The 27,462-nt window shown below is 44.3% G+C and overlaps 11 protein-coding genes across 11 annotated transcripts; 5 read left to right on the top strand and 6 right to left on the bottom strand.

The window, feature by feature from the left end:
* Positions 1 to 211: 211 nt before the first annotated feature.
* On the bottom strand, positions 212 to 920 carry EAE98_010892 (uncharacterized protein; the record flags this gene model as incomplete). The annotated part of the gene is made up of 5 exons (XM_038958514.1): positions 212 to 248; positions 340 to 347; positions 402 to 561; positions 655 to 679; positions 746 to 920. The coding sequence occupies 5 exons, from the start codon at positions 918 to 920 to the stop codon at positions 212 to 214; spliced, it is 405 nt and encodes a 134-aa protein (XP_038805174.1).
* A 471-nt stretch (positions 921 to 1,391) lies between these two features.
* On the top strand, positions 1,392 to 3,567 carry EAE98_010891 (uncharacterized protein; the record flags this gene model as incomplete). Its single annotated transcript, XM_038958513.1, has 5 exons — positions 1,392 to 1,443; positions 1,495 to 1,507; positions 1,576 to 1,621; positions 1,676 to 1,808; positions 1,859 to 3,567. The coding sequence occupies 5 exons, from the start codon at positions 1,392 to 1,394 to the stop codon at positions 3,565 to 3,567; spliced, it is 1,953 nt and encodes a 650-aa protein (XP_038805173.1).
* A 1,060-nt stretch (positions 3,568 to 4,627) lies between these two features.
* Positions 4,628 to 5,057, bottom strand: EAE98_010890 (uncharacterized protein; the record flags this gene model as incomplete). Its single annotated transcript, XM_038958512.1, has 2 exons — positions 4,628 to 4,868; positions 4,933 to 5,057. 2 exons carry the CDS (start codon positions 5,055 to 5,057, stop codon positions 4,628 to 4,630), a joined length of 366 nt encoding a protein of 121 aa, XP_038805172.1.
* A 57-nt stretch (positions 5,058 to 5,114) lies between these two features.
* Positions 5,115 to 6,422, top strand: EAE98_010889 (uncharacterized protein; the record flags this gene model as incomplete). Its single annotated transcript, XM_038958511.1, has 4 exons — positions 5,115 to 5,394; positions 5,449 to 5,996; positions 6,061 to 6,087; positions 6,147 to 6,422. The coding sequence occupies 4 exons, from the start codon at positions 5,115 to 5,117 to the stop codon at positions 6,420 to 6,422; spliced, it is 1,131 nt and encodes a 376-aa protein (XP_038805171.1).
* Positions 6,423 to 6,779: 357 nt separating this feature from the next.
* Positions 6,780 to 7,940, top strand: EAE98_010888 (uncharacterized protein; the record flags this gene model as incomplete). The annotated part of the gene is made up of 3 exons (XM_038958510.1): positions 6,780 to 7,038; positions 7,089 to 7,874; positions 7,924 to 7,940. The coding sequence occupies 3 exons, from the start codon at positions 6,780 to 6,782 to the stop codon at positions 7,938 to 7,940; spliced, it is 1,062 nt and encodes a 353-aa protein (XP_038805170.1).
* A 1,648-nt stretch (positions 7,941 to 9,588) lies between these two features.
* On the bottom strand, positions 9,589 to 13,077 carry EAE98_010887 (uncharacterized protein; the record flags this gene model as incomplete). The annotated part of the gene is made up of 5 exons (XM_038958509.1): positions 9,589 to 9,675; positions 9,732 to 12,145; positions 12,196 to 12,677; positions 12,805 to 12,945; positions 13,037 to 13,077. The coding sequence occupies 5 exons, from the start codon at positions 13,075 to 13,077 to the stop codon at positions 9,589 to 9,591; spliced, it is 3,165 nt and encodes a 1,054-aa protein (XP_038805169.1).
* Positions 13,078 to 13,424: 347 nt separating this feature from the next.
* Positions 13,425 to 16,746, bottom strand: EAE98_010886 (uncharacterized protein; the record flags this gene model as incomplete). Its single annotated transcript, XM_038958508.1, has 3 exons — positions 13,425 to 14,325; positions 14,449 to 16,210; positions 16,274 to 16,746. 3 exons carry the CDS (start codon positions 16,744 to 16,746, stop codon positions 13,711 to 13,713), a joined length of 2,850 nt encoding a protein of 949 aa, XP_038805168.1. The 3' UTR covers positions 13,425 to 13,710.
* A 974-nt stretch (positions 16,747 to 17,720) lies between these two features.
* EAE98_010885 (uncharacterized protein) lies at positions 17,721 to 22,888 on the bottom strand (the record flags this gene model as incomplete). Its single annotated transcript, XM_038958507.1, has 2 exons — positions 17,721 to 22,600; positions 22,654 to 22,888. 2 exons carry the CDS (start codon positions 22,886 to 22,888, stop codon positions 17,721 to 17,723), a joined length of 5,115 nt encoding a protein of 1,704 aa, XP_038805167.1.
* Positions 22,889 to 23,374: 486 nt separating this feature from the next.
* On the top strand, positions 23,375 to 24,778 carry EAE98_010884 (uncharacterized protein; the record flags this gene model as incomplete). Its single annotated transcript, XM_038958506.1, has 1 exon — positions 23,375 to 24,778. One exon carries the CDS (start codon positions 23,375 to 23,377, stop codon positions 24,776 to 24,778), a length of 1,404 nt encoding a protein of 467 aa, XP_038805166.1.
* Positions 24,779 to 25,182: 404 nt separating this feature from the next.
* EAE98_010883 (uncharacterized protein) lies at positions 25,183 to 26,084 on the bottom strand (the record flags this gene model as incomplete). The annotated part of the gene is made up of 5 exons (XM_038958505.1): positions 25,183 to 25,594; positions 25,651 to 25,749; positions 25,806 to 25,823; positions 25,882 to 25,920; positions 26,077 to 26,084. 5 exons carry the CDS (start codon positions 26,082 to 26,084, stop codon positions 25,183 to 25,185), a joined length of 576 nt encoding a protein of 191 aa, XP_038805165.1.
* A 262-nt stretch (positions 26,085 to 26,346) lies between these two features.
* EAE98_010882 (uncharacterized protein) lies at positions 26,347 to 27,124 on the top strand (the record flags this gene model as incomplete). The annotated part of the gene is made up of 4 exons (XM_038958504.1): positions 26,347 to 26,382; positions 26,503 to 26,570; positions 26,632 to 26,679; positions 26,794 to 27,124. 4 exons carry the CDS (start codon positions 26,347 to 26,349, stop codon positions 27,122 to 27,124), a joined length of 483 nt encoding a protein of 160 aa, XP_038805164.1.
* Between the last annotated feature and the right edge of the window lie 338 nt (positions 27,125 to 27,462).

The raw sequence follows: 27,462 nt of genomic DNA, 5'->3' as shown, positions 1-27,462 counted from the left end.
TTCATACATCACCAAGTCAAGCGTGGATAGATAAGGAGCTTGAGGTAGAAAAAGTCATGATGCAAATGGTAATGGGAAGTATTGTTACGATCAAAAAGCTAGACTACATCTAATGAATGCCATTCTATGTTCAACCTCCCGTCTTCCCGAAGACCCCCCATTGTCCAGTGAAGTAACAGAGCAAGCACCAATTCCACACTGATCATTAAATCTACTCCTTCTTGTGGTAGTTGACCTTCTCGTTCCAGCTATCATGCATTATTAGTATTAATCTCGTACAGTCTGATGATGCGGTCCACTAGAGCTCGCTTTCTCGGAATAGATTCAGTAAAAACTTACAAAAGTGTCTACGAATACAATTAGTAACAAATCTTGCAAAATTACAAAGGGATTCAACTTACCTTGTCTCCGTCACCCCAGAAGAAGTTCTTAGTTCTCATGTTTTGATATGGGTATTCAGGTCTCTCCTCCAAAGGCTCCATGTGATCCCAATGAGCCCAATGCTCATCCCACAAGATCTTAGCATTGACACTTGCGATGATCAAGCAAGGAATCGTAGCACTACCCCAATAATCAGCCTTAATTTCCTTCCTGCCTTATGATTCCCAACCAGTCTCCCATCCCCCGCACTTGTCCATGTGGTGTATAGCTTACTAGATTGACAACTTCCTCCAGAGATCTGCGGGTTCTGTTAGTATTGCCGCAATTGAATTCCGCAAAATCTTAGGAGGCAGTGTTTACGTACCACTGGTAGCGGCAGCATGGTCCTTGACAGCCTGACGCTCACGGTTGAAAGCGTTGTTCTCGGCGCCGGTGAAAGTGCTCTCGCTGCTGGCAAAGCGTCTTTGGAATGGGGTTCGGATAGATTGAGGGCGGGCGACGCGCTGGGCGGCTGCTCGGGTTGCTCGTGCAGAGAACATGTTTGTTGTTTGGTGGTTGCGATTGTGTCTAGGTTGTAGTGTGGTTATGCGCCGCGACGCTGTAGAATTATCGTATGTTGCTGCCAATTTGAGTATCTCCACCTTGGAAACGAGAACTTGCCGTTGATGCCTAAGGCATCTATTCGGTCATCGGGAATCGCCCGATTCGGTAGATAGCTTTGGGTTACTGTCACGTGGAGACGTGAACCTTATGCAGATGCACATGCCGGTGAGATTTATTGTTGCGCGAAGTTCTGGTTAAGTCAGGATGAAGTAATGTAAATAAATAGTCTTTGTGCCTCTCTTAACTGTGCGTCGTTCACCGGGAATCATCATATTTGATTCAATTCTTGGGAGATGCATTTGCGAATTACGTATCGAGATTCTCTATCTGGACCCTGGAGGCTGCTTCTTCAGCTCCCTCAAATCGACACGGAAAGAAACGATTAATGCAAACGACAGATAGCAATTATGGACCAAGTCAATGATAGCAATCATGGGCTGAGAATTACAACTTGGAATGGTAAGCGCGTGTGATATGGTTCACGAATATGCATCACTAACAAAAGCACAGTTAATGGTATCAGGTTGGTGATTTGCAGCTTCGAAAAATAATTGATTTATATGCTGTAAACTGACATTAAAAACTGAGTAGAAATCCATTTGGTTATCAACCATGGCGAGAGAAGAGGACCTTTTCTGTGAGTAGTCATGAATGAATCCGTTGTGTAAATGCACTCTAATTTATGTGCAAGGCAATGTTCGATATCCTCGAAACTGATATTTTAGTGATGCAAGAAACCAAAATTCAGCGGAAAGATCTCAGAGATGATATGGTTTTAGTGCCAGGTTGGGACGTCTACTTCAGTCTTCCAAAGTACAAGAAAGGTATGCTGATTTTCTTACTTTTTGGATTTGTACTCACATTATGACATAAGGATATTCTGGAGTTGCCATCTATACAAGAAACTCAGTGTGCGCTCCAATACGTGCTGAGGAGGGTATCACGGGAGTTTTAACTCCTCCTAACTCCACAACCAGCTTCCGTGACCTCCCAAAGGATCAGCAGATCGGAGGATATCCCACAGGCGCTCAACTCCAGGACTACTTCCTCGATGCCGCAACTCTGGATTCGGAGGGAAGATGTGTTATCCTAGAATTCCCTGCTTTTATCCTCATTGGTGTATATTGCCCTGCGAACCGTGATGAAACTCGTGATGAGTTCCGCATTGGCTTCTTGAATGCTCTCGATACGCGAGTACGCAATCTTGTAGCACTAGGAAAGAGTGTTTTCCTGACTGGGGACCTTAATATTATCAGAGAGGAAATCGATACAGCCAATGCAGAGGAGAAATTGAAGAAAGAAGGGTTAACAGTGGAAGAATACATATCGACACCTGCTCGCCGACTATTCAATCATTTGCTCATCGGAGGAAAGGTAATCGGAGACAGAGATGAAGGAAAAGAGCCACAAGTCATGTGGGATATATGCCGCGGCTTTCATCCTACACGGAAGGGAATGTTTACCTGCTGGGATCAAAAAATGAACGCCAGACCTGGAAACTTTGGCTCAAGGATCGATTACGTTCTATGTAGCGAGGATAGGAAGAATTGGTTTCAAGATTCAAATATTCAGGAGGGACTCATGGGCTCGGACCACTGTCCCGTTTTCGCTACCTTGAAGCCTATAGTGGAGTTAGATGGTGTCGAGATCGATATCCGCGATGTAATGAGTAAGAATATGTTTAAGAATGGAGTCAGAGTGCGGGAGTGGTCGATGAAGGATCTACTGCCAACCTCTGCCAAACTAATTCCAGAATTCGATCGACGGCAGAGTATTCGTGACATGTTCACCAGAAAGTCTACCAGCTCGACGACTGCTGCTTTGCCCTCGAATTCGTCCAACGCTGGAAATGGACTAGAGTCAGCACAAACGGATGGGTCATTCAGCATATCCAATAATGTTAATCCATCCAGAGCATCTCCTACTAAAATAACTTCTCCGGCAAAGCCCTTCATATCATCATCCTCGCCTACACCAGTCAAGAGGTCCGCCGATGCATTGCAACTAGTGGCACAACCATCAAAGCGCGGTAAGGTCGAAGCCAAAACAAACAAAGGACCTTCTAGTGGAAGGGGGAATAAGGGGCAATTGGGAAAAGGCCAAAGTAGTTTGATGGGGTTCTTTAAATCTAAGACGCCGCAGACAGCACAGACAGCACATCAGGCAGATTCTCCTTCCTTGTCTACGAGTGATTCTTCAACAGCAACACCTGCAGAATCGGTGGGTCAGGAGTGTCTTGCTGGCTGTAGTACAGAAAATGACTCGCCCCCTAAGGCCGAGGGAAACACAAATAACGACGAGGAAATTGAGAAGTCATATGAATCACGACAGGACAAAGAAGTACACGACCCCATAGTAGCGAAAGAATCTTGGTCCAAGCTATTGACTAAACGCATTCCACCCAAATGCGAACACAAGGAGCCATGTATCAGCCATATAACGAAGAAGCAAGGCGTCAACCGTGGTAGATCTTTCTACATGTGTCCTCGACCTCTGGGACCATCAGGTCAGCAAGAAAAGAACACAGAGTGGCGCTGTAGTACATTTATTTGGAGTAGTGAGTGGACCGGGAAGGAAACTTGAGACTGGAAACTTAAGATTAGAACCAGCGCAGAAGGCAGGAAGTAAGAATGAACAAGTGGCGGGAAGAAGGAGATGTTTACCTTACCCGTCATACCAATAGTATAATAACATAATTCCAGAATACCTATGTACACACACATGCCGGTCTACTATGGTATCTACGTTTTATAATTAGTCACAAAAGGGATGCAAGAAGCAGACATTGTATAAGATGACAGTGATACATATCAAAGAACACCCATTTCACATAAATCTTTGTATATCCTAATGTCAACTTCTACTCACCATTATCTGCTTTCATAAATTTGATGCCTTAGCCTTGTCTAAGAGTGAGCCCTTCAGCATATGCCCGAGGTTCCCGAGATGAGTCTTCACTCCTTAGAAAAGAAAGATTCTCGCTTCTCAGATTCACTGAGTCCACAATTCACTATCATGCCAGTTTACTTGATACTAATTCACTTTGGGAACAATTCACTTCGATAGCCATTCGCTTGAATAAGCATTCACTTTAATATCCATCCTTCACAACGACCAGCCCCCTTAGTTGCGAGAACTGGGATTAGGGCAAGCGAAGAATATTCACCAGCCCCCCCAAAACTCACACACAATCGCACAAATTGGATTTCCACGGAAAAACAAAGTGAATTGTAATTATTAGAATGAAGTTGAAGGAGAAAATATCGAGATTTTCGTAACGATGAATGGTGTCATCGAAGGCACATAGAAAAAAAGCACAATTCATTGTCACAGAGCAGGAAGCAATCAGAGGGTATCATGAAGTTTGAAAAGTTTTTTCTGTATATATATAATATAGACCATGTAAACTGTATGCGAAATCTAAGTACAGCTTTTAGTTCCAACCATTCACCAAATCCGTATTCACAATCCATCCAATGAATTGGATTCCATTCCTTTCCATTCCATAGGCTCGATCTCAGATGAAAAAACTGATATGGCAGCTTGTGGACCTGAGAAACTATATAAACATGAAAGAAAAGAAGAAGAAGAAAAAATATGTACATGCAATGAGTGCAGTAATGATCGCAATAATGATAGGACATCAAAGTCCAAATTCCAACTCCTTTCCATAAATCGTAAGTCGTGAAACACAGGTTAAGCCATGAAGAACTGACGAGTGCGTGATATTTGGGACCGTTTGCCAAGCTTCTGTTGGCGCGAAGTTCATGCCCATTGGTTCGTCACCATATGAAAGTCTGCAGTGCTCAGGCTGAAGCTGTTGCTCTAGTAAGTTGGAGTGATCCATGTGAATATTGAGCCCAAACGTGCTCATTGTACCCATACTAGTATCATCAGTAGAGTCGTGATTTAAGAGTGGATAGTTGATGGAGGATGCGGATTAATTACTCGGCAGTAGAGTTTCTGGAGTTTCTTTTCTTGGACAGTAGATGCTGTTGGACACGTGATAGTTCTGGTCGCCCTGCGATCAACAAGGTATTTTGGCGAGAATCTCGTAACAACAAATTCGACATGTTGAAACACAGGAACGCAACATTCAGACACCTCACGATAACTACAACAGCTCCAATATGAAAGCTAGAACTCGTCTAAGAATTCGACAAGAAGGCTACAGGAGGAAACGGAGTTCACGGGGCAACAAACATCGATCTGCTCGTGAAGTTCCTCTCAATGCTATCAGGAATTGGAAACGTGATAGGATCGACACGCAGGATCCATCATATTTTTCGGACGCAACATTTGTGGAGCTAGCTGCGGCACTAGGGAAAGGCGAACTGCTGACTGGTATGAAAATGGGAGGTAGTTCGGTATCTTTAACTTACAGTCGTTACAATCCAGGAGTTGAAGCAAGTAAGTCAATATGAGCAACTAAATTAAATATATGCAGTTTTCTAATCGTGGCAGCTGCTAATGCTCCTGGAACGCCGTGCGACCCTGCATTTCTAGATGCCCTTGTCACAGACTGCTGCGTCTTGATTTGGGAATTCTGCAGCCTCTACAGACATACAGACTTTAACTCAATGCACGATCTATTACCTACCAAGTATGCCGACATTTTCCATGATCTTAACACCGTATTTGGCCAATGTCGAAGACTGAAAAAGTCGCCCGAACTCTTCTCAACTTTGGCACAAGAGCGTCAATTCATTGCAAAGATGAGTCGTATAGCAGAAATTGTAGATCATCTGCGAGAGGTCATCGTCTTAAAAAATGACGGTAAACTCGCCCAAAACAAAATGCGAGAGAAGGAGAAAGAACTTGCCAGAGATCTACCGTTCTTTTATCCGGGGCGGGCAGATGGAAAGCACCCTTGGACCAGATGGCTAGAGAATTCTTCACCTGTGATGCCCCCGGGTTGGGTTGGAATTCAGCAGAAAATTCCACATATTGGCGACAATATAATTCGAAGAATCACGACCATGTATGAACTTTACGAAAGGCAATTTAGAGTTGTGAGTATATCAGATGTGTCCTATATTCATGAAGGAGATGAAAAAGCTAATGAAGATTCCACAGGAGAAACTGATTGACAGCAAAGTGAACGTAAGTCTAATAGTGAGATGCTTCTCGACATCCAAGAGGGACACTAAAATTTCATCTAGGACACCTTGGATGATTTTCCTGCCCCTGGAGAAGCATTCGAGCACATGAACTACTCGAGATTCTCAACTCTGGCTGTGAACTACGTGCAGTATAAGACTGGAGACAGGCCGGCGACTGACAAAAATGGGATGTTGAGGATTGAGAAGTTAACAGAAGCTGTTCAACGAAGCTTTAGATGGCAGGAAAATCCAGTAATAACCGGGAATGCAAATGTACCCTACCATCGATTTATGATGGGCTACAAGATAGAAGTACTAAATGAGGAAGTTTCTTAGCTAGTTCGATGAGAATCAAATGCTTCCAACACATCTAAAACAAAACACTTCACTTTCGCATGTCTTGAACTATGCAAACACGTGATAGATACTCGGCGTTTGTAATGTGAAAGGAATTAGAGATTCTTTGTTTCTTCACTTTTCACTAACATCAGCTTTTTTTTGAGACAGATCTGTTAGCCGACTCCAGCCACACAGAAACCATATAAGTAAGATATCTCCTGTAGCAATATCCTAGGAATCTTTCTGCAACTTCACAACAACTTTTTATCAATTATCGAACAAAGTTTCGATGACCCTTTAATCATATTTCTTTGCACAAGCTGTACTTCAATTGAGGACCACCACACATACATCATGACGGCTCCCTTTAAGACCACGATGAAGCACACCCACAAGCGACAGCAAAGAAAGTTAACGACTACTCAATACCGCGTTTCAAAACCAGCGATAAAATGCAGAAGAGCCAACGATGCCATGCAGTCACTGACATATCATTCAGCTCCATTCATTTCTGAGGCTGAGGGTGGCATGCAGCATGTTGCAATGAATGAGAGACAAACCGCATGGGTCGAGGCGCCTCGGCGCTCGGTCAATTCATATATATTGTTTCGTAGTAAGTCCCCCGACCAATAAGTGTTTTTCAAAAACCTAATATCTGCTTAGCTTTCTACATGATTTTGACAGTGCTTGGGAATATTCCGCAGAAGTACAAGTCTGCTATCCTCAGTGTCTTGTGGGGTCGTGATCCTTTTCACGCCAAATGGTCCATCATTGCTCGCGCTTATACTCTCATGAGAGATGCTGGTGTAAAAAGATCCGTATCCGAGTTTCTTGCTCTCGTGTGTCCCCACATTGGTATTCTAACTGTCGATGATTATCTTTCCGACCTCAACTGGACATTCGAAACCAATGAAGAAGGGACTGTCTGTCTTCGCCAAACTTCTCCACCAGAGATCGGTTCGTTTCCACCGCACATCGCCAGAACTCTCTTAACAGATTTGGACATCATCACCTTTTGTGGTGCTCAAGGCTACTTGCCAGCTGCGACTGCTGCCAGCATTGTTCAAGGTTGGAACCGTGTGCATCCAATGGCCAACATGGCTATTCAAGGCACTCTCCCTGTTACACAGCACATTGCTTCCACTCAGAATGCATATGGTGCCTGGGAAATGCCTTCCGGTGTCATCGTTGCTCCACCTCCGAAGCCAGCTTTCGATCAGCCTCTTGCTTACACTCCACCTGCTCTAATACCAGGTGCAACAGGATCATTAACTGGCTCACTACTACCTCCTCCTCCTTGGTCCACTGGTATGATGGCTGGATACTGGGGTCACGACAGTGGTACTATCGACCTCAGTGCACTTGACACCCGATTCGACCAATTCAACCCTACCTCTCTCGCTGATGCAGGCGGCCTCTATATGCCTGACGATGCCCCTTCACCACCACGTGAGTTAATTCGACCAGGCACTTGAAATTACCATACTGACTGCCTTAGTCTTTGCAGACTTCTAGTTCCTCTTATATATTCGTTCGAACTTTCGTGGTACCGATGTTAATCATCTCGGCTCCACTATCAACACACACCAGCATGGAGCTACCCCAAAATTAAGGAGTTGGATGAATGTTTATACTCGCTGGCGCAGCATGTCTTTAGATGAAATACTTGGTGCATTTTCCCCGGGTTCTTCTAACATTAGAACTTGGAGCCGTTATTACGCTTCAAGTCTCTTCGTTTTCATTCCGAGTATATAGTTTTTATTCTCAGTATATAGTTTTCAGTCTCAGTACATCGATTTCATTTCTATTTGTTTATAAGTTGGAAATGGTATATACTCCAAAATGACCTGCTAAGCATCAAGCTCGCTGGTCCTGTATATTTCCAAAAGGGTTAAAGGTTTCGGTTGGTCCATTAACATCGCATTAAATTTGGGGTTTCTTTCTCTATAGGCTTGTTTGAACTTCACAAAGAGTTATCTTTTGTTAGAACTTGAAAGAACTTGGAGATGGAATAGAATACTTCTTCTGATTAAACAAATTTTCTCCTTCTCTATGAAACATATGCAATGAGACATATGATGAGTCTTGATAGTTGGTGATGTCAGGCTGGTGTATTTTTCCCTCCCTTTTATTTCCTACCACATCCAAGAATTACATGTCGTAAGAATAAGCATGTGGAGATACAAGCACCAATTACTAAATCGGCGTACCACTAATGCGAGTACGTAACCTTATAACCTTGTGCTTACCTTTTGTAGACATTACATTAGTCTCTTTCAAGGTGTGGGGAGTTAACTTGGTAACGACAAGGATAAATACGAGTACGGAGTACGTGATTTGAGATGAGGTTTGAGATGAACTGGATTGCAATCGCTTGAGTTTTTGTTAATGATAGGGGTACATTTGGGAACCGAGATGGTTAGAGATGGTCAACCACATAATGTCACGATAGCATTGATTAGTTACTAACGTTTGATGTCGTCCAGATTGACTTCTAAATGTTTGATAGTCTCATAGTGTTATGGGAATTCTCATCTCAACATGTAGAAGGTCTGTGTGTCAATTATCATCTAATCTAAGATATTCTAAACATCACTTATTATAGACTTAAGTCTGCAATGCCAATCTTTGAACCCGAGCTCGAACATTCCTCTGCTATTATCCCGAAGCCCTGGCGCCGAATCAGGGGTATTTCCAGCTGAATTGGTGGAGATGGTGTCTAACAAGTAACACACATTATGAGCCAATCAGATCCTCGCAAACTTCCTGCTGGTATAAAGATATCGTCTTGGAAATTAAAAATATATGCCTTCTGTTGTACTCGTTGAACTTACCATTTCAGTAATCAAGGTTTCATAATTATGTACTGGATGATTGGTAGTCGATTAAGTCTTTTCAGATTTTGCTACCTCTAGAAAATATAATTAGGTGAAAAGGGTGATGTACAAAACTCAGATGATTCATTTTACTTCTGTATCAAGAGTGTGTTCACGAATGTTTTTATTCCCTACAAGTACCATCATCTTCCATGAATGGACTGCTACGAAGTCTGGATATCACACGCCTATTAAAAAAATAACCGTACAGCCCTTTTGCTTCCTCCCGCCAAAGCGTAATGCTCAGCCGGCCTACAAGGAGTCATCGTCGACCACTGCCATAAGATCTAGTCTTCCAAATAAGATATCTTTCGCATCTCACCCAACCTCTTCCTTGCCGCCGACAAATTGTTTTCGAGTTGTAAGATTTCAACCTGTGAGCTTAAACGTTAGTAATAATCCAAAGAAACTTTTGTACAAGGGAACTTGCCTGCTGCTCCATTTCTCTGACTTTGAACTCATGCGCCCCAAGCTTGGCATAATCTTCTCCTTCAACATCTTGATCTCGATCTTTGATCATGCTCTGCACTTGTCTGACAAGAGTCCTGCAGGCTGCGCCAACAGCCTTACTAGCTTGCTCCAAGCTCTCTTGGCTCTTGCTCATGAAACCGGCTTTGACTCTGCTAGCAGCGACCAGCTGAGCTGTGGAGGCTGCAACATCATTGGAAGCAACGATAAGCTGTTCCGGACTGTTGCGCCCAGAAAGAACTCCATCTGCAGTCTCAATCAATGTATTGGTTGATGTTGCGACTGCTTTGGCGGCAGAGATGAGACCCTCAGTCCATCGGTTGTTTTTCTTGTAGAAAGCTGTCTTGGACGACGAGCCACGACCAGCCTGAACAATTTCTTGTTGAGTAACAGTAGCCGCTTTGATCAATCTGGCAATAGCATTTGTAACTGCAATAGCAGCATCAAGTATTGAATCGTGTATCTCAAGTTTGTATGTTGAGTATTGATCCTTGGGTTTGGACTTGAGCTTTGCTAGACGTGCAGCGGCAGCAGCGATTGCATCAGCGGCCTTGGTAAGCTCGTTGTCAACCAAATCTCCCAAGTCTCCTTTATTGTTCGTAAGTTTACCGCTATTTGGCGCAAATGTGTCTGCAAGTTTGTTCAAGCGTTGCAGATGGATTTGTACCTCATTGTTGCTATTGATTACAACCTCAGTTCGTTGCATTGGATCCATGCCATCAAGTCGGAAACTTTGCAGGGCACGGAAAAATGTAACAGTAGACTGCGCTGATTGGCGCGCACCATTGGTAAGCTGGTCGGCCTTCTTGTCGTCTGTCGCAAGCCTTGTGAGACCCTTGGTATTGCTAAGTACGTCGGAAATGGAGCTGGCAAAGACGTTGATAGTTCGAATGATTTCAGCATGAGTACTGTTTGGACCATCCGCTATGAAATTGTTGAATGCTGTGGCGAATTCAGTAGCACTTGCTGAAGCTTTTTCAATTTGCGAAAGGACATAAGATGGGGTTGCATTCTGGTTACCAGCTTGCATAGTGGAATCAAGCTCGTAAATAGCGTCATCAACACGTTGAACTCCACTCTGAAGCACTGAATCGATGATGTCGTTGATTTTGTCAATATTTGAGAGGAGCATAGCGTCAATCTCTCCATCTAAAGCCTGATCAGTGTCGCCTTTCGACATCTCGAGCTCATTGAGTCTGATCAGTGCATCGTCCAAACTTTGCTTGTAAACCTCCAATTCGTCCTCCTTATCCTTGAGCAGTCTTTCGGCATCTGAGCCACCTTCGCTGTATTTGGCTTGAACATCCTGTAACGCTCGGGTCTTGTTGCGAAGAGCCTCCTCGAGATCTGCCATTTCACGATTGTACTTGGAAAGCATTGTGGACAATTCATTGCCTTTACTTCGCTCCAAATTGTCCGCACGATCGAGAGCCATACGAAGCTCGCGCTTAAGCTTTTCAACTTCCTCCCGATTTCCACCGGTGAGACGGTCTTTCTCATGTAAAGCTCTATCCCTTTCTCTGATCATATCGGCGAGCTCAAGATTCTTGGTCTTGATCTCTCGCTCCAACTTTTCCCGCTTGTCGATTGCTTCCTGAGCTGAAGCTGCCTTCAGCTGAACACTCTTGAATCTTTGAAGTAGGTCGAGATGTTCGTGTCGCAATTGTGAGTATAGCTTCGCGAGGGCTTCATATTTAGTCCTCCAAGTGTTGACTTGCTCTTGTAAAGCTTTGATTTGATCCTCTTTACTTCCAATCTGTTGCCCATAACTGTTCTGCAGCTGCGTAAGCTCATTCTCTAGTGCCTTAATCTTCTGATCAAATTGTTGTAGCACAAGCTGATCCCTTGCGTACTGTGCTCGAGCCTCAAAGTTCTCCCGTTCGAGCTCCGCCAGACGACCATAAGTTTGCTGTTGAGATTGTTGCAGCATCAATTGTTCTTGCTCTCGTCTTTGCTGCTCAGCCAGTTGACGCTGCTGTTCTTCATAGTTTTGCTGCGCTTGAAGTTGTGCTTGTTGTTGTGCTAACATTTGTTGTCTTTGCTGCTCTGCTAGCACTCTCTGTTGTTCCTCATACTCCCTGTTTTGTCGATCCTGTTCACTCTTCCAGAACTCGCCAATTTCATCTGGCTCCTCCGTCTTAGGGGGTTTCGGGGGTGTAATTTGCCTCTCAATCTCTTGCTTCGGTCGCTGAGGTAATTTGGGAGCCGAATCGTCTTCGGAAAGGAGATTGGGTGGATCTTGTGGTAGCTTTGGCACAGTAATCAAGCTCGTGAGGTATCGGAGGTTAGAGCATTCGTAATAAAACTTTACAAGGCGGTGATGTTGGGAATCGTACTTTTCTCTCAGGGGCGCAAGAGCATCTTCATCGCCAGTTGCTGCGGGTCACGTCAGAATACGACAGTTAAATGTGGGCTTCCTAACATACTTGTGTGCATAGCCCGTAACATGCTCGTGATGAACTTATAGATTCCATAACTCTCTTGAACCAATGGAACCAAGGCCGATATTCTGCATTCATTGTGGCCTCCATTTCGAAAATGCGCAAAAATCAGTTTCTGAAACCTTTCGATCTTATCCTGCAAAGTCATAAGATCTGAAATGGTTTCGTAACCTTCATTTGGGTCGTTAATCCCCTTTAAACTAATGTACTCCTCGTATTCAAATGTTCCATTAAAGTCAGGATGCTGTTGGTGGAAATTCAATTTGGACATCAAAAAGTTGACATATTCTTTTATCAGAGGTCCATAACCCCGCATACCTTCGCCAGACATGCCTCTATTCAAACTGTCGAGCCAACTTCGATTCGCCATAGCTTCACGCAAAGTCGATGGATGACCCTCTTGCAAAACTTTGTGAACGGTAATCAACGCCTTGAATGTTTGGACCTCATCTGCAAGAATGGGTTGCCTGTAAAAACGATCTGAAGTTAGTCATTCCCGTCTTTTTCCAGATCAATGAATCATTGGAACCCCATGAGCTTCTAACGCCCGGTAGGGTGTCTTTGCAATACATGTACAAAAGGGTTTAGACTGACACTTTCATACCAGCCCAGAAGGCACCCGAGCTGTTATGGTCCCATGTATAAACAATACAGCTACGAACATGTTTGCGTTTCGGCGCGGTCTCCTCGATGCTTGTAGCTTTCCGAATATTGATCGCAAGTTCTGCCTCGGACCTGATCGAATGTAACAATGTCAGTACAGTTCATAATTTGCCAATAATAGGGGATAGAAAGCTTGAGAAGCCCGAAATTCCCGCGAACTTACTTGGTATGATCCACGTTTCTGGCAGATGTCGCGTACGACATGGTTGGGAGCGTCTAGAGCGCAAAATGTACGACAGTATCGAGGGTAAATATGAAAAGAATTATCTAGGTTGAAGTGTCGAAAACACCAAAAGATTATTAAGATGAAGGTGTTGTACCGAAATATTGATAATGTATACTGTTCTGGTACTGGCCGGTAGCTTGCTTGTACGGGGGTAAGTTTTAGTGGAGCTGCGTAATGGGGCGGCTGGCGGTCAATTTTATGCCATGGAGCCCGCTCCACCTGGGCAGCTGTCTGTATTGTGGCTGTGCTGCATACGAATCAATGATGCACGCCCAGGAAATACCCTAATCTTCTTGCAAAGTCATATTAATGCAATCTCATCTCATGACAATAAAATGTATTATTACTAGAACTGAAGCGTTGTGATGTAATCTTGTATTTATGCTTGTATTTATGAAATTACTTTGATATTGGTATTTCATCATTCATTGCATATGTCCGTCCTGTTCCTACCTACCATTGCTATAAACCATACAACGCCCTGCCAAATGTAGGATAACCAAGTCCTCATTTCCTATATGATCCCAACAAATTTGTATTTATACTGCGCCACTCATGCACCAGACGTATTCGAAAGATCAAGGTAAAAGCCAAACATCCGAAATCATAACTCAAAGACCTGCATCTTCATCAACAAAAGTGCTTTTAGTCCGAGCTTCTCGCTCCTGTGCTGCCATCCACGAGGGTAACTTATGCCCATCTTCCTCGGGGCTAGTTGAGGCGACTCGACGTGGGTATCGCCTCTTTGGAAGTTGGGGTGGCTCATGAGCAACGGAAGTAGCGGGCGAAGGAACATCTGTCTTAGGTTGTTGGTGTTCTTCCAGCGTCTCGTCCACATCATCTACCCATGGCTGCATATATTGAGGGGAATCTTCAGTTACCGGCGTTGTTGGTTCTGATGGTGCCGACACAACTAGGAGACCATCGTCTCCAGTATCAACATTTTTCCGAGAGTTACGTCTGGGTAAAGGAGGTGGTGGAGCAGTGTGATGCTGCCGTCTGGTAGGTGATTCTGTTTGGTGCCTTTGTTGCAAAACAGGGGGAGGCATTGGCTTCCGCTTAGGCACGGGGATAGGGGCTGTTTTTGTCTTCTTGTCTGGTAAAGGTAAGGGAACTCCAGGAGGAGGTAGCGGTTGTCCACGGCCCATGACGCGCGGCTGGGTTGGTTCCGTTGACTCTGATGAGTTGCCTCCCCTATGCTCATTACGTCGTTGTAGAGCGTTCCACTGTAAAGCTAATGTTAGTCTACATTCAAGGAACATGAGTATACTCAGGATGGACGATTTGTGGTTTCATAAAGTAGATGCACTAGCGAAGCATTGCTCAAAGGGGATTCGTGATAAACTTACACCCCAGGTTTTGGCTGTTGCCGCTGCGTTGGTAACAGCGGCAAGAGACAATCGTTTGGTCTCCGAGGTCGAGGATTTTGCTGAAGATGTGGTATTCTCACGCTTCGGAGGAGCCAAACCTGTAGGAGTCGAAAATTCCGACTTTATTGATGCAGTGCTCAAACTCGCAGGACTCGAGGGGTAAGAGTTTATACTGGATTTATCGGTGAGCAATGATGGCTCTAAAGAAGCTTGCGGTGTTGAATTGCTCATAAAAGCTTTCTCCGAATGTGAAGAGCCTCTCGAAGATGATGAGGATTGGCTGCTACTCAGTTTAACATTTTTTGGTCGACTGGGAGACTCAGCAGGAATTTGTGCAGGGAGTTCTGTCTTTGCGGACAATTTAGCCATAGAGATTGCCGCATGATCTCCACTGGGAGGGCTCGAAGGCTTGAATGCGTCCGCGTTAGTAATATCAGTAGTGACCACTGGAGAAGAGGCGTTGGCGAAGGATCCCGAACGAAGGGCCCGTGGTTTGTCGCCCGTCGAAGGTCGCACATCAACCCCTGTGGAAGAGCTACTAGACAATGGGCTGACAAGATTCGAAGTAGATTTTATGCCTTTGCGTGAATGCATCGTAGTCGAGAGGTTGGTATCAAGCACAGGAGCGCTATAGCTCTTTTCTATGTGTGGTGCAAGTGGTGTAGAGTCGTCGTTCTCGGCTTCTAGAATCTCTACCTCTTCTACGTCTCCATCCTCAGCGGCAAGAGTTTCGGCATCATGAGAACGTTCGGCGCGTCGGTCATCTGCCCAGATGCCACCTCTCCATAGCTTGTCTACAGTACTGGCAAATGGCGAATCATCCCAATTGGGGAAGACTAAACTCTCAGCGATAACTTCCTTGATCCTATTCTCGATCTGGCGAAGAATCAATGTGTATGTAATCTGCCGTGAGCTCACAATGGGCTCTATTGTCATATCTATCTTTGGCATCGTCTCAAATGTAATCCATAGCCTATTTGAGGGAGGCGGCTTAATTCGGAGAAGAATGTGCCCCTCAATCTTCTTCAAGACAACGGCTAACAGTAAATCCACTTCTCGAGCTTTAAAGCGAGCGCCGAGCTCAAGGCGAGCTATGGCGGCAACTTCGAGACGAAAGTTACCTGTATAGCGAACATCAGCCTCTACGATAAGCTGTCCATCTACGGTTAAATCCTTCAAACGTGGGTTCGTGATCACTGGTGCTGCCTCTCCCATATCCACGTTGCGAAGAGTAATTTGCCTTAAAAAGTTGGGAGTTTTGACTCTTGATATCTTCTTGGTGATCTTTGCGCGAACGAAATCCTCAACTTCCGGTGTCTTATACAGCGCAAGAAATATCCGGCCAACTAAAGCATTAATCCATCTTGTCTGAAGGTGTTCTTCGGACGAATGCAGCCTCTGGACAAGAGTGATGATATCTTTCACATCATACTGCAACGGAACCGGTGGTTTTGGGGTCGATTCCGAATCTTGGTTTCGCAGAAGTGCGAAATAGAAATCTTCCTTATCAGAACAATTCTCAGAAAACAAATAGAAGGGTTGAGATGGCTTGCCGTCGGCAGTCATCTCTCCAACACCCTGCTTCCTTGACAAGCAAATGGCATTTCTTTTAATGAACAATTCTCCTTCTGGTGTAATATCATTCAGTCCCGAGTATATGCTAACATCGTGATGTGCCAAAGACACTACGTAGCGAACTTCGAGCTGCTCATCATCATCAAACAGCATTAAATGTCCATGCCTAGCATAATCGTCAGTATACCCTGAATATATCGGAGAAATCAAGCTTTTCCGCGGGAATTACCTCAAGACCACGTAAAACACGTTGCCGCCTTTTTTCTGCGGTTTCCCCGCTGTCTTATTATCTAATGGCCCATTGTTTGTCTTCCTCTCAAACAAGCTTCTATACATGCTCTGGTAAACGCTGGGACTGGGCGCAGAGACTGTAGTTGACCCAGTGGGCGTTGTTCGTTCTGGCGGCTTCCCATTCACTCCGCCTGGTGAGTATTCCCTACAGATTGCGAAATACCCAGCAGCTACGTCCGCTTCATGGTTGTTGTGAAGTTGAAATTTCTCGCCCAGGGATTTCTGTGCGGATTTGATAGCATCGACATCATCACCAGGTCGAGATATTGGGTCGTAATCTTTTCGTGAATCGGTGTCGTCGCGATCTGGAAAGGTAAAGTATGCGTGAAGTAATATGGCTATTACGACGAGGGGAAGAAATGTGAGACCACCTAAGCAATAGATGAAAAGAAACCATGTTAAACCTCCCATTATGATATCGCCTTCATGTATAGAGACGAAAGGGTTATAATTAACGGACCATCTCCATAAAATCAAGTAGTAAATTCTGGTGAAGTGTAGGAGGAAACAACATTTGGGAAGTTGTTGATGTTTAACAATTCAAAGAAAGCAAGGCATCTAAAACATGTGGCGACGTCAGACCTGTAAACGCCGGACAATCCTTGGGATACCTTTCTGGAGAATTATTGACGGTGAATTTGATTGTAAAAAGAAATATTTGAAAAGTTATGATTTTCCTAATGTTAATAAAGGCTGTTTCTCTCATTCATGTAATGTCTCACATCCGGCACGCAAATTGAAGAGTGAATTACTTAAGTAGGTTTGAGAGTACTAAATTGGTAGTAAGCTAACAATTATATTGAAGGAGGGGAATATCGTAGAGCTTGGATAAAAACCTTGATTGAATCCACTACCAGTGCTCACCGGGGATTGTATTTTCATACACCTCACCAAAACGCTAACTATGACTATTGTCTGATAATTCCAGGATCTAAAAAGTACCTGCAGGAAATGACGCTCACTGATAAATAATAGTGAGCTATCTGTGGTGACATTTATATTTGATCGTACATCATCTGGATGCTTTTGGTAGTACCGGTGTGTGTGAAGTCATTTTATCCAACAAGATGTCACTGCTATACATATTGATTATACTTTCATGATTGTAGTTCACTCACATTCGGTTTTCATACTTTAGAATTTTCATCCTAAATTTTGTCTCATCGTACACTAACTCTTGCTATGTATATACAAGAGCAAGAAAGGAAATAAGTAAGCGTCGGTTGGTCAACCTTACAAGTTACAGCACCGATATCAATCATTCATAGAATTTCTTTACTTTGGTAGCTTTAAAATATTATATCTCTAAGATTGTGCCTCTGGAATGATATCACAGGATCCTTGAAAGTCTTAGAATTGCAGAAGTAAACAAAGAAAACTACTAATTACCACTCAAGATTTGTAAAGTCCACCTCCGTTTCAATAGTTGATGATAGGGCCTGCATAGCTGGCACCATGAAAGCCCTTTCCGTTTTTAATCGCGCCCTCTGTCTCGTCCTTGTATAAAATACAGGGCAATCCTTACTATCGCATTTCACTTCCTCTAGTGGAGATAAACCAGAACAGCCCTGGCAAATGCTCTGTATGTCTAGAAACTTCTTTTCCTCAATGTTGAGTCTAGTCTGTAGAGAAAGCATCGAGTCAGGAGCATTGAACTGACACTCAGGGCAGAGGAATCCTTCGGTCTCAAGTTTGTCCTTGCAAACAAGACATGATGATGATTTCATGTATGACTCGAGTGTTTTCTTGTTTATTGTTAGCTCTCTAAGTTGTCCTTGATCCAAATTAACCTCGAGTCGACGAACGCGCTGAACTTTGGGCGTCTCGTCATACCAACTTCTGACATTGGCACCCATAAGGTTGAAGATTCGTTCTAATGGTGGAATCAGATTTTTAGAGATGTAGTATTCCGCATCTAGCTCGCTGTGATCGCTGTTAAGAAGTTCTTCGGGCGCGACACAGCGATCGATTAGTCGAGCTCCTGGAGCGCCGGTGACGACCACATATGGAACTCGCTCGCCATATTGCGGCTCTGTTCGTGCATCTTCCAACATTTTTTTGGTGCTAATAAGAGCTCCTGCAGGTGGTGGTCCTTTGTTACTATACGTTCCAAGCTTGACTTCTTTCACAAAGCAAAAGTCTTGAATAGATACAGAGCCTTTCATAATTTTCTCGCATTGTTCTTGAAAATAGGATTTCACTTGACTAAGATCAGCTGTGCGAAAGAGTATTTTGAGAGCTTTTTCTTGGATCTTTTGCTCAGCTGGAGTGCCATCACGTCGCACGGTCTCAATACCTTTCGCATCGAACTCAGGGTCGATTTGTGACTTGCTCTCGTACTTAAAGCCCACATATCGCTTCTTAGCTAGAAGCACGCAGGGGTGATAAACTTTCTCGAATTTGAGCTTGACGGGACGTGGATTCATGTTGGTGACCGTTTTTGCAATTTCATTCCCAATATCGAATGCTTCATCTTTGCTGCGACCTTTCAGGTAGACAAATAAGCTGTCGGTATCCCCATAAACCACCTCTGCACCCCATCTTTTGACCGAGTGAATAAGTGCAATGGCTTTTTCAAGTGTTTCTCGCCCGGTTTGAACAATACTGTCAGCAATCTCTGAGCACGGCATGCGACCAGAAAACGATGCAGATGTATATCCGTATGTAACGTTGGCAATAAGTTTCAGAGCAAGTTGCCTATTATTCAATAATCGTTGTAGCGCTTTGTCCTCCTTGTCAAGCTTCATCCCACTCTTCACCATGACACGAGTTTCAAGGATTTCCCCCAACATTTTGGCTAGGAGACTCTTCCGAATGTTTGGTTTTGCATACATTATTCCATTGGGAGCAATGTTAATGTGGTCTTTTAGCAACTCCAACAACCTGTCTTCCCTTGTATATTCAGTGAAACCCATTTTATTGGTGCCTCGCCAGTTTACGACTCGTCCCAGGTACGTCGAATAACAATAATTATAAGCAATCATAACACTCGGATACAAACTTTGAAAATCAAGAACCAGTAATGGACTGCTGTAAAAAGCACTTTGAGGCTCCATGACAAGGGGAAGACACTCCAAAGCATTTTGGCCACCCACTTGTTTTCGGCTAGGAGATATCAAGATAAAGTTCTCTGGTTTTGCAATACGAAACATCAGAGATTCTACCTTAAATTGCGAACCACGGGAGAAAACCGAGAAGAAATCAACACCCAAAAGCCGTGCTTGTTCGCTTGTACGCGAGATCAATTCGTTCTGCTCAAGTATTTCTAGATCGAGTTCTACATGGGACACATAGTACGCGAGTACTTTAGACAAATCTCGGGCCGTCCCGTTGGTATACCAGTCCCTTAGATCGGCCCATGAATAGTGCGGAATCCGCCGGTGGAGTAGATGGAAAACCACATTTTCCAATGTATATTGAAGGAGGTTAAGCTCGGCTCTCATGGCTCTCCAGATATTGATCATATGTCGGCCTGTAACACGAATTGTGGATGTATTGTCGAATCCCCATTTGTCATTATCCTTGCCAAATCGGCCATGGGATTGATTTTTCATACGTGAGAACTCATCACAAAGGTCATAGTCGTATTTAGTTCTTGCCCGTTCAATAAGATACCCCCAAGATCCACTGTGGACCTCGAAACCAGTCAGGATGTCTGGATCGTACTCCCGCACAATTTCGACCATACGGACGAGCAGATCGAGTTCAGAGGTCTCTACATGCACCTCGAAGGGGACTTGATTAGATATCCTCTCGGCAATGTTATCTTCATCAACGGACAAGACCGCGATTCCCGACTTTGATGGGCTACCTCCAGTGCCGTTATCGTCCGCTTGAAAGCAGAAGAAAATACACTGAATCTCATCCTCTTCAGGGTTGGGCACAAAACCCCCTCGCGTATTAACATGAACCTCTAAACTCATGACACTCATGTATTGAGCCTCACGTTGAATGTTAATAGTCTTTCCGTTTTGTGTATATTTGAAGCCATGCGGGTTCTTTTGAGTTGGGCCGTCGATTTGTGAAAGCTTCGCCTCCTTTCGGTGCTTGCTAACCGACTTGGAAGGTGCACCCCTCTTCGGCTTTTCGGATTTATGATTTATCTTAGACTCCTGATTGCGAGCCCAAATGTGTACTTTCGCATAACTAGGCGGCATTTCTGTAAAAGTCCAAGTACGAAGACTGCACTCGCGGCGTCGATGATTGCAGACTTCTTCGTCTTTGATTCTATCGGGGAGAACAACAGGCCCAAGCCCAAAAGTTGCGTCTGAGGTTGCAGACGGATCAAAATCGGGAAGGAATGGCACACTCGTGCTTCCAAGTTTGAATTCTCTACCCGCCCATTCTCTAGGGCGCTCGGGAACATCTTCTTCCCTACTGTAAAAGGCATCTTGTTGGATAATTAAGGGTAGATTGAAACTTGACATCGTTGTAGAAACAAAATGGGCTGATGGGGGAGATTGATGATGTGCCAGCAGTAATGAATCGTTGCTGGCTCCAAAGCTGTCTGTGATTCCTTTGAACAATTTATCCTGAACAGAGAAATCTAGCTTTCGAATCGGGCTTAGTATCGTTGTGGAGCTTGACATGCTTACAGTCTTAACGAAGTTATCAGTAGTCGATGCTGGATTGGGAAGAAAAGAAACGTGCTTCTTTGCTGTAGGAGTAGCTACATCCCCAAAGCGCTGACTGAGTTTCAGCATTGTGCTCGAATCGTGCGAATCTTTTGTTACAGGGAAATTGAGCGAGTCTTGAGAGGAAAGCTTAGCATCAGGCGGCCTAAGCTCCAAGCTGGTTCGTTGCTCAATGTGTTCATTCCTTGCTCCTAGAGATGACGTAGGAGATAATTGTATTGAGAGCTGAGCCATTGTACTGGTCTTCCGCCGTTTCGCGTCCGGAAATTCTTGTTCTAATTGTGATCTCTTCCATTCGCGATTAATGTCGTGGCCCCTGTGGTTGTGACCACTATAATGATCAGAATCAATCTGACTAGCCAAGTGACTGATTTGTGCAGATTTGGAGGCCAGAGCATCTGCTACGACAGAGGCTGTTTGGGAGTGTACGAAATTGTGATGAGCTTTGCCTTCTTTAGGCTGAATTGCTTGCAATTCATGTAATGAAGCAGCATTAAAATAAGCTTCGTCACCAAACATCGTATCTGTTTCAGATTTGGGTAGAGCTTCGTCAATATAATCTCCTTTCCGTTTCTGGGAAAGCTCAATCTCTCTCATGATATCCTCATCAGAATCGTAATCATCTTCATTTTCTTCTTGGCTGATTGCAAGTTCAACAAGGGTTTCGTCCACCTCTCTTTCTCCACGGTGACCATGCAAATTGTGATGGCCCTGTTCCTCATAGATTGATTGGAAAGCGAGACGAAGATTCTCCGGGTACAAGTCTTCCACCGACTCAAGGCTAGTTTTCACGGAAGTCTCGAAGGGCTTTGGCTTGACGAAAGTTTTGAAAGTTGGTTTTGAAGGGTCGCCTCTGTTCCGTTCTTCTTGGATGAGCCCTTTGACCATTTCCCTGTGTTCGCCTTCGTGCATCCATCCACCATTCTGGGAATGTCGAGGGTCAGCTGACATAGAAAACATTACCTCGGCTGGGAATGGGCTACTACCAGCCGTTGCATTTGGAATTCTAGACTTTCGACGACGGGTTTCATCTTTCCAAAGACCTGCCATACTTTGTACTAACTTCTCGTCGGGGGCAAAAGGACCAAGGTTTTGAGCGAAGTCATGGTGGAGCAGACGTGGCTTGACATCCCTCCTGTTGAGAATATTTTGAACACAGATATCAACTTCCAATGAACAATGGCTGACCCTAGGGAGATACACGTCATTCGTAATGAGATGATCAGGTATTGAGCGGTCATGCCAAAAGTGCATTGATGAGGAAATTTCATTGTATAGAGGCACTGGACCTCGAAATGTAGCCTTACTAGAATCGATATATCCACATCCATACAGATTGTAGTCCGCCATCCACTGAAGGAGAAATTGAAGATGGGCTTCATATGGTTGAAATACTCGCTTCATAACAGTACCCTGACGCAAAATATCCGCGAGACGCGTCATTACCATGGGATTCAACATGTGAATCTTAAGATAGAAGCGGTATCCAACATGGAAGCCATAGAATGGGACCGCCTTTACCAAGGTAATACGTGCGACAAATTTGGCATTTCCATCATATGCATTGCGACGATAGCTTACAGCCAGGGCATAATCGATTGAAAGATGAAGTCTGTGGATATAACTTACAACTGCAAATTTATCAGACATCAAAACAACAATCGAAATTTAGCAAAAGACAAACCTTCGTCGGGATCGAGCGAGCCTTCATACTCAATATATAAATAAGGAAATGCTCCATGGATATGTGCGCAGACCTTCTGACCTGTCTCCGTCGAGCCGAAAACTCTAATGACAGGCACTTTTGGCTCTTTGTGAATATCGGAAGGTTTGATGTTTCGCTTTAATTGAGGATCAAATTGAGAAGGTGTAGCTTGATAATGATCAATGCAATTGAGACGTACTCGAAAGAGGTCCATGGCAATTGGACGTGTTAGGATGGAGGCACCCAGCGAGAGTCGATCTTGTCAGTTTTCATGACTTCGCATTTCTTACTATACCTTCAAATACAAAAGGAAAAAACCGTAGGAAGTGCCGTTCCTGTTTTATCTTCATTCTCTTTCTCATACCACATCTGAGTGGCGCAAACACGAACGCGAACAAAAAGCTACGCCAAGTCACGGGACTGGGACTTGGATCTAGAAGTGCTGACAGAGCCGAGAGAGCATACCTTATCGCCGCTACCCAATGGAGTTTATCAATCGATCCACATCCTGTCTTTCCTAAATCCACCTCTCTTTCCTACATCCACCTACCTATTATCTTTAGTCGAGAACTAAATTATTGTTTGCTACTTGATCTCCTTGATATACAGTTTCGACCATTCTATCGACTTTTATACGTACTTTTACTGAAATATCAAGAACTGATACAATCTTTTTTTTTGATATAGCCAAACCTCCAAAATGCCTCCCGCAGGTACACAACCTCGAAAGCCTGAACAATCTGCAGCAAACAAGGACCAGAACGAGTATATCCCAGCTTTTATTGCAAAGAAGCCATTTTATATCGGCGACGATGATAATAACGATTACCTCGAGCATCAGCGTCTTCAAAAAGCCCAATTAGATCAGTCAAAATGGTATGATCGTGGAAAGAAACTGGGTCCTGCAGCCACCAAATTTCGGAAAGGCGCATGCGAAAATTGCGGAGCAATGACACACAAGGCGAAGGATTGCTTGAACAGACCTAGAGCGAAAGGCGCCAAATGGACCGGAAAGGATATACAGGCAGATGAAGTTATACAGGACGTTGATTTGGGATGGGATGCGAAGAGAGATCGATGGAATGGATACGATGCGAAGGAGTACAAGGCCGTCACGGATGAATATGCGCAGCTAGAAGAACTGAAGAAGCAATTACAGAGTGGTCAAAGCAAAGATGGAGAAGAAGTTGATGAGGATGGCGATGATGATGGCGCAAAATACGCCGAGGAATCAGATATGGGCAGACATCAAAGTACATCGACAAGGCAGCTGAGAATACGCGAGGACACGGCAAAATATCTATTGAATTTGGACCTAGACTCGGCGAAGTACGACCCAAAGACTAGATCTATGGTGGACAGTGGAGCGACTGCTGATACGGCTGCGGCGCTGGTTGCGGAAGAAGGATTTTTGAAAGCTTCTGGGGATGCCGCCGAGTTTGAAAAGGCACAGAAGTACGCCTGGGAGTCTCAGGAAAAGGCTGGTGACACAAAGCAACATTTACAAGCCAACCCTACATCTGGCGAGTACTATAGAAGAAAGGAGAAGGAAGAGGCCGAGGCCAAACGACAGGCGCATAAAAAAATGCTTTTGGAGAAATATGGCGGAGACAGCAATCCTATGGCTGCAAAGCTTAGGGATGCAGCCGTTATGGAGTCTGAGAAATATGTGGAATATGATGAGACGGGTGGAATCAAGGGAGCACCAAAGGCCTCTGCGAAGTCTAAATATCCTGAGGACATTTTCCCCAACAATCACACATCTGTGTGGGGAAGTTGGTGGTCTAACTTCAAATGGGGTTATTCTTGTTGTCATTCGCTGGTCAAGAACAGTTACTGTGTCGGAGAAGCAGGTAAAAGTGCTTTTCAAGATGCAGAGCGTGCTCGAATAGGAGGTATCCTGATGGATGAGGACACAGAAGAGGCCGAACCAGCAAAGAGTGAGGTGGAGAAGCCTTCCGCTATCACACAACAAACGAAGAAACGCACTGCGGAAGAGATGCATTCCGGTGTTTCTGAGGAGGATATGGATGCATGGAAGAAGAAGCGTATAGCAGCCGACGATCCAATGAATGCTTTCATAGGGAAAGACGAATTAGTATGACGAGCAGATTCAATAATAAACCAATAGACATTTTAATCGAACGTTGAAATCATTACTGGATGTTTAATCTCAAGCCACTTTCACTTTCCCATAACAATTTAAGGGAATAATATCAAAAATAGAAAGATAGCTTTTGGTACTTGGATTAGTTTATGTGTAATATTGTTGAACGTATTCCGATATTGGATCTTTGAGAAAATCACAAATTATTCGTAGAATGGTATATTCTTGGAACAATAAAGTCATTAAAAAAAGTGATCATTAATAATTCATCATGGAATACGGCTTTTATTTTGTAGCTCGACGCTGAGATGTCTGCTTTACATATGTAACCGGCCCTAACCCCTGCTAAAGTGTAACCCTCATGATGTAGATAGGAAAGATTTTGGTATCAAAATGTTCCTCTATTCCTCATCCTCTTCCTCGGCATCATCATCCTTCTTCTCGGAAGCCTTGGCCTTCTTTCTGCGGACACGACCTGGGCGTCCACCTCCGAATGGCGAGCTCAATGCGAAGTCGATGTGCTTTTGGGAGTCGAGACGGACAACGAAGGATGGAACGTTGACAATTTGCTTACCAACACGGATGTGTCTTTGGCGGATGAGGACACGAGCGTGATGGATGGACTTGGCAAGACCGAGCTTGTAGACACAGGTTTGAAGACGACGCTCCATGAAATCCTCGATCTTCAAGGCCAAAACGTAATCGAGCTTCATGCGGGACTCGTCGAGGACGCCGACACGGACAAGACGACGAATGAGGGCGTTACCTTCGAAAAGTCTCTTTGGGTCCTTCTCGTCAAGGGTGAGCAATTGACTAAATTAAATACGTTAGCACATCGAAAAGTTCTCGAAGTGAAGAATTTCACATACCGGGCAGCACGACGAATCTTGGAGAGAGTCAACTGGACACGCCAGACCTCACGCTTGTTGCGGAGACCATACTCTCCGACAATCTTCAATTCGGAGTCCCTAGGGAAAAATCAGTGACATGAACAGAGCAAGCTCTAGAACAGTGGTCCACTTACAAACGAGCACTCTCGAAGCTATAAAGTTGTCAGCATGAATTACGAAGCGCGAACAGATGATTGATGGGGAACTTACGGACGACGTGGGACCTTGTAGGTCTTGGAGTATGAACGTCTGGTCAAAAATATTAGCAAACGAACTCAATTTGGCCTTGTTGCGATCGAGGTAATATTCCCAAAGCAATTCGATTCAAAGCCAAAAAAAAAACTCCAGATAATTTCGAGATCAATCGAAGTAAATCTGAAGCTTCAGAATATGGACAATACGTACGGGGCCATTTTTGCTGATACGTCGAGTCGATTGTCGTCGTGAGGTTGTTGATCGCTGGCTGTAAATTTTGTTACTGTAATTTTTCGATGTTCCGGAAATTCAATTAGGGCATTTGACCCGAGCTACCACCAAAGTGGGAAGGCGCAAAATTAAGCGAAGATTTTTGAAAGTTGGAGTTGCCGATACCAGCGTCAATTTGCAATAGAAAGATTATCGACAATTTCTGAATAACTTCGACCTCCCTCCAAATACCCATCCTACATCGACAAAATGGGTCACCCAGCAGGTCTCCGCGCCGGTACTCGGGTGAGTTCATTATTTCCCGTTTAATTGCACCATTTGGGGAGGATTGCTACGGCCACAGCTTTGAAATCGATGCGACGACGGCAATTTTCGATTCGATAGCAGTAACTAACACATTTTCAGTATGCATTCAGCAGAAACTTCAAGGATCATGGTATGATCAAGTTGTCGACCTACTTGAGACAATACAAGTATGTAGAAATCCATTTCTACGCAATTTCGAGATGTCGCAAAATACTAATTTATTTTCAGGGTCGGTGACATTGTTGATATCAAGGCAAACGGTGCCGTTCAAAAGGGGTCAGTCAAAATCATCAATCATACATAAATTTCCCAGGCAGAATCGACATGGAGATTTGCGAGAAGACGGTGGAATGTTTTGGAGGACGAATTCGTGTACTGACTTCTGTTCAGTATGCCCCACAAGGTTTACCACGGAAAGACTGGTGTCGTTTACAACGTCACCAAGAGCGCCGTTGGTGTTATCATCTACAAGAAGGTTAAGCACAGATACATCGAGAAGCGTGTCAACCTCAGAATCGAGCACGTCTCCCTCTCCCGCTCAAGAGAGGAGTTCGTCCGCAGAGTCAAGAAGAACGCCGAGTTGAAGAAGCAATCGAAGGCCGACGGTACCCACGTTCACTTGAAGAGACAGCCAGCCATGCCAAGAGAGGCCAGAACCATTTCGATGAAGGATAACGTACCAGAGACAATTGTACCAATCGCATACGAGACGACTATCTAAGCTCTGGGCTGGGGTTTGTTTGGGTTTCTTTGCGGGATATGATACAATGAGGGTCAGAGGCTTCTAGCGTTGCATGTTAAAAATTAAATATGTGCAATACCTTCAAGAATCTGAAAGGTTTCCAACAGCATCCGATGACACGCATGGCCATGTGTTTGCAGCAAATTTCAGTGAACAACGATTTTTTCCTTTTTATTCTTCCCTATCTCTCTATCCCTCCGGAGCCGTATTTGTCACGCTTAGGTAGAAGATTTCCCACTTCTCCGAAGCCCTCACAAGTGTTCCAAGAACAACCCCAGTCGAGTTTGGCGTTTGATCATCCAGAGTCTCCTATGTTC

Source organism: Botrytis deweyae (assembly GCF_014898535.1).
Source record: "Botrytis deweyae strain B1 chromosome Unknown BDEW_041, whole genome shotgun sequence".
Taxonomy (NCBI): domain Eukaryota; kingdom Fungi; phylum Ascomycota; class Leotiomycetes; order Helotiales; family Sclerotiniaceae; genus Botrytis; species Botrytis deweyae.
This window is presented reverse-complemented; position numbering and strand designations above follow the sequence as displayed.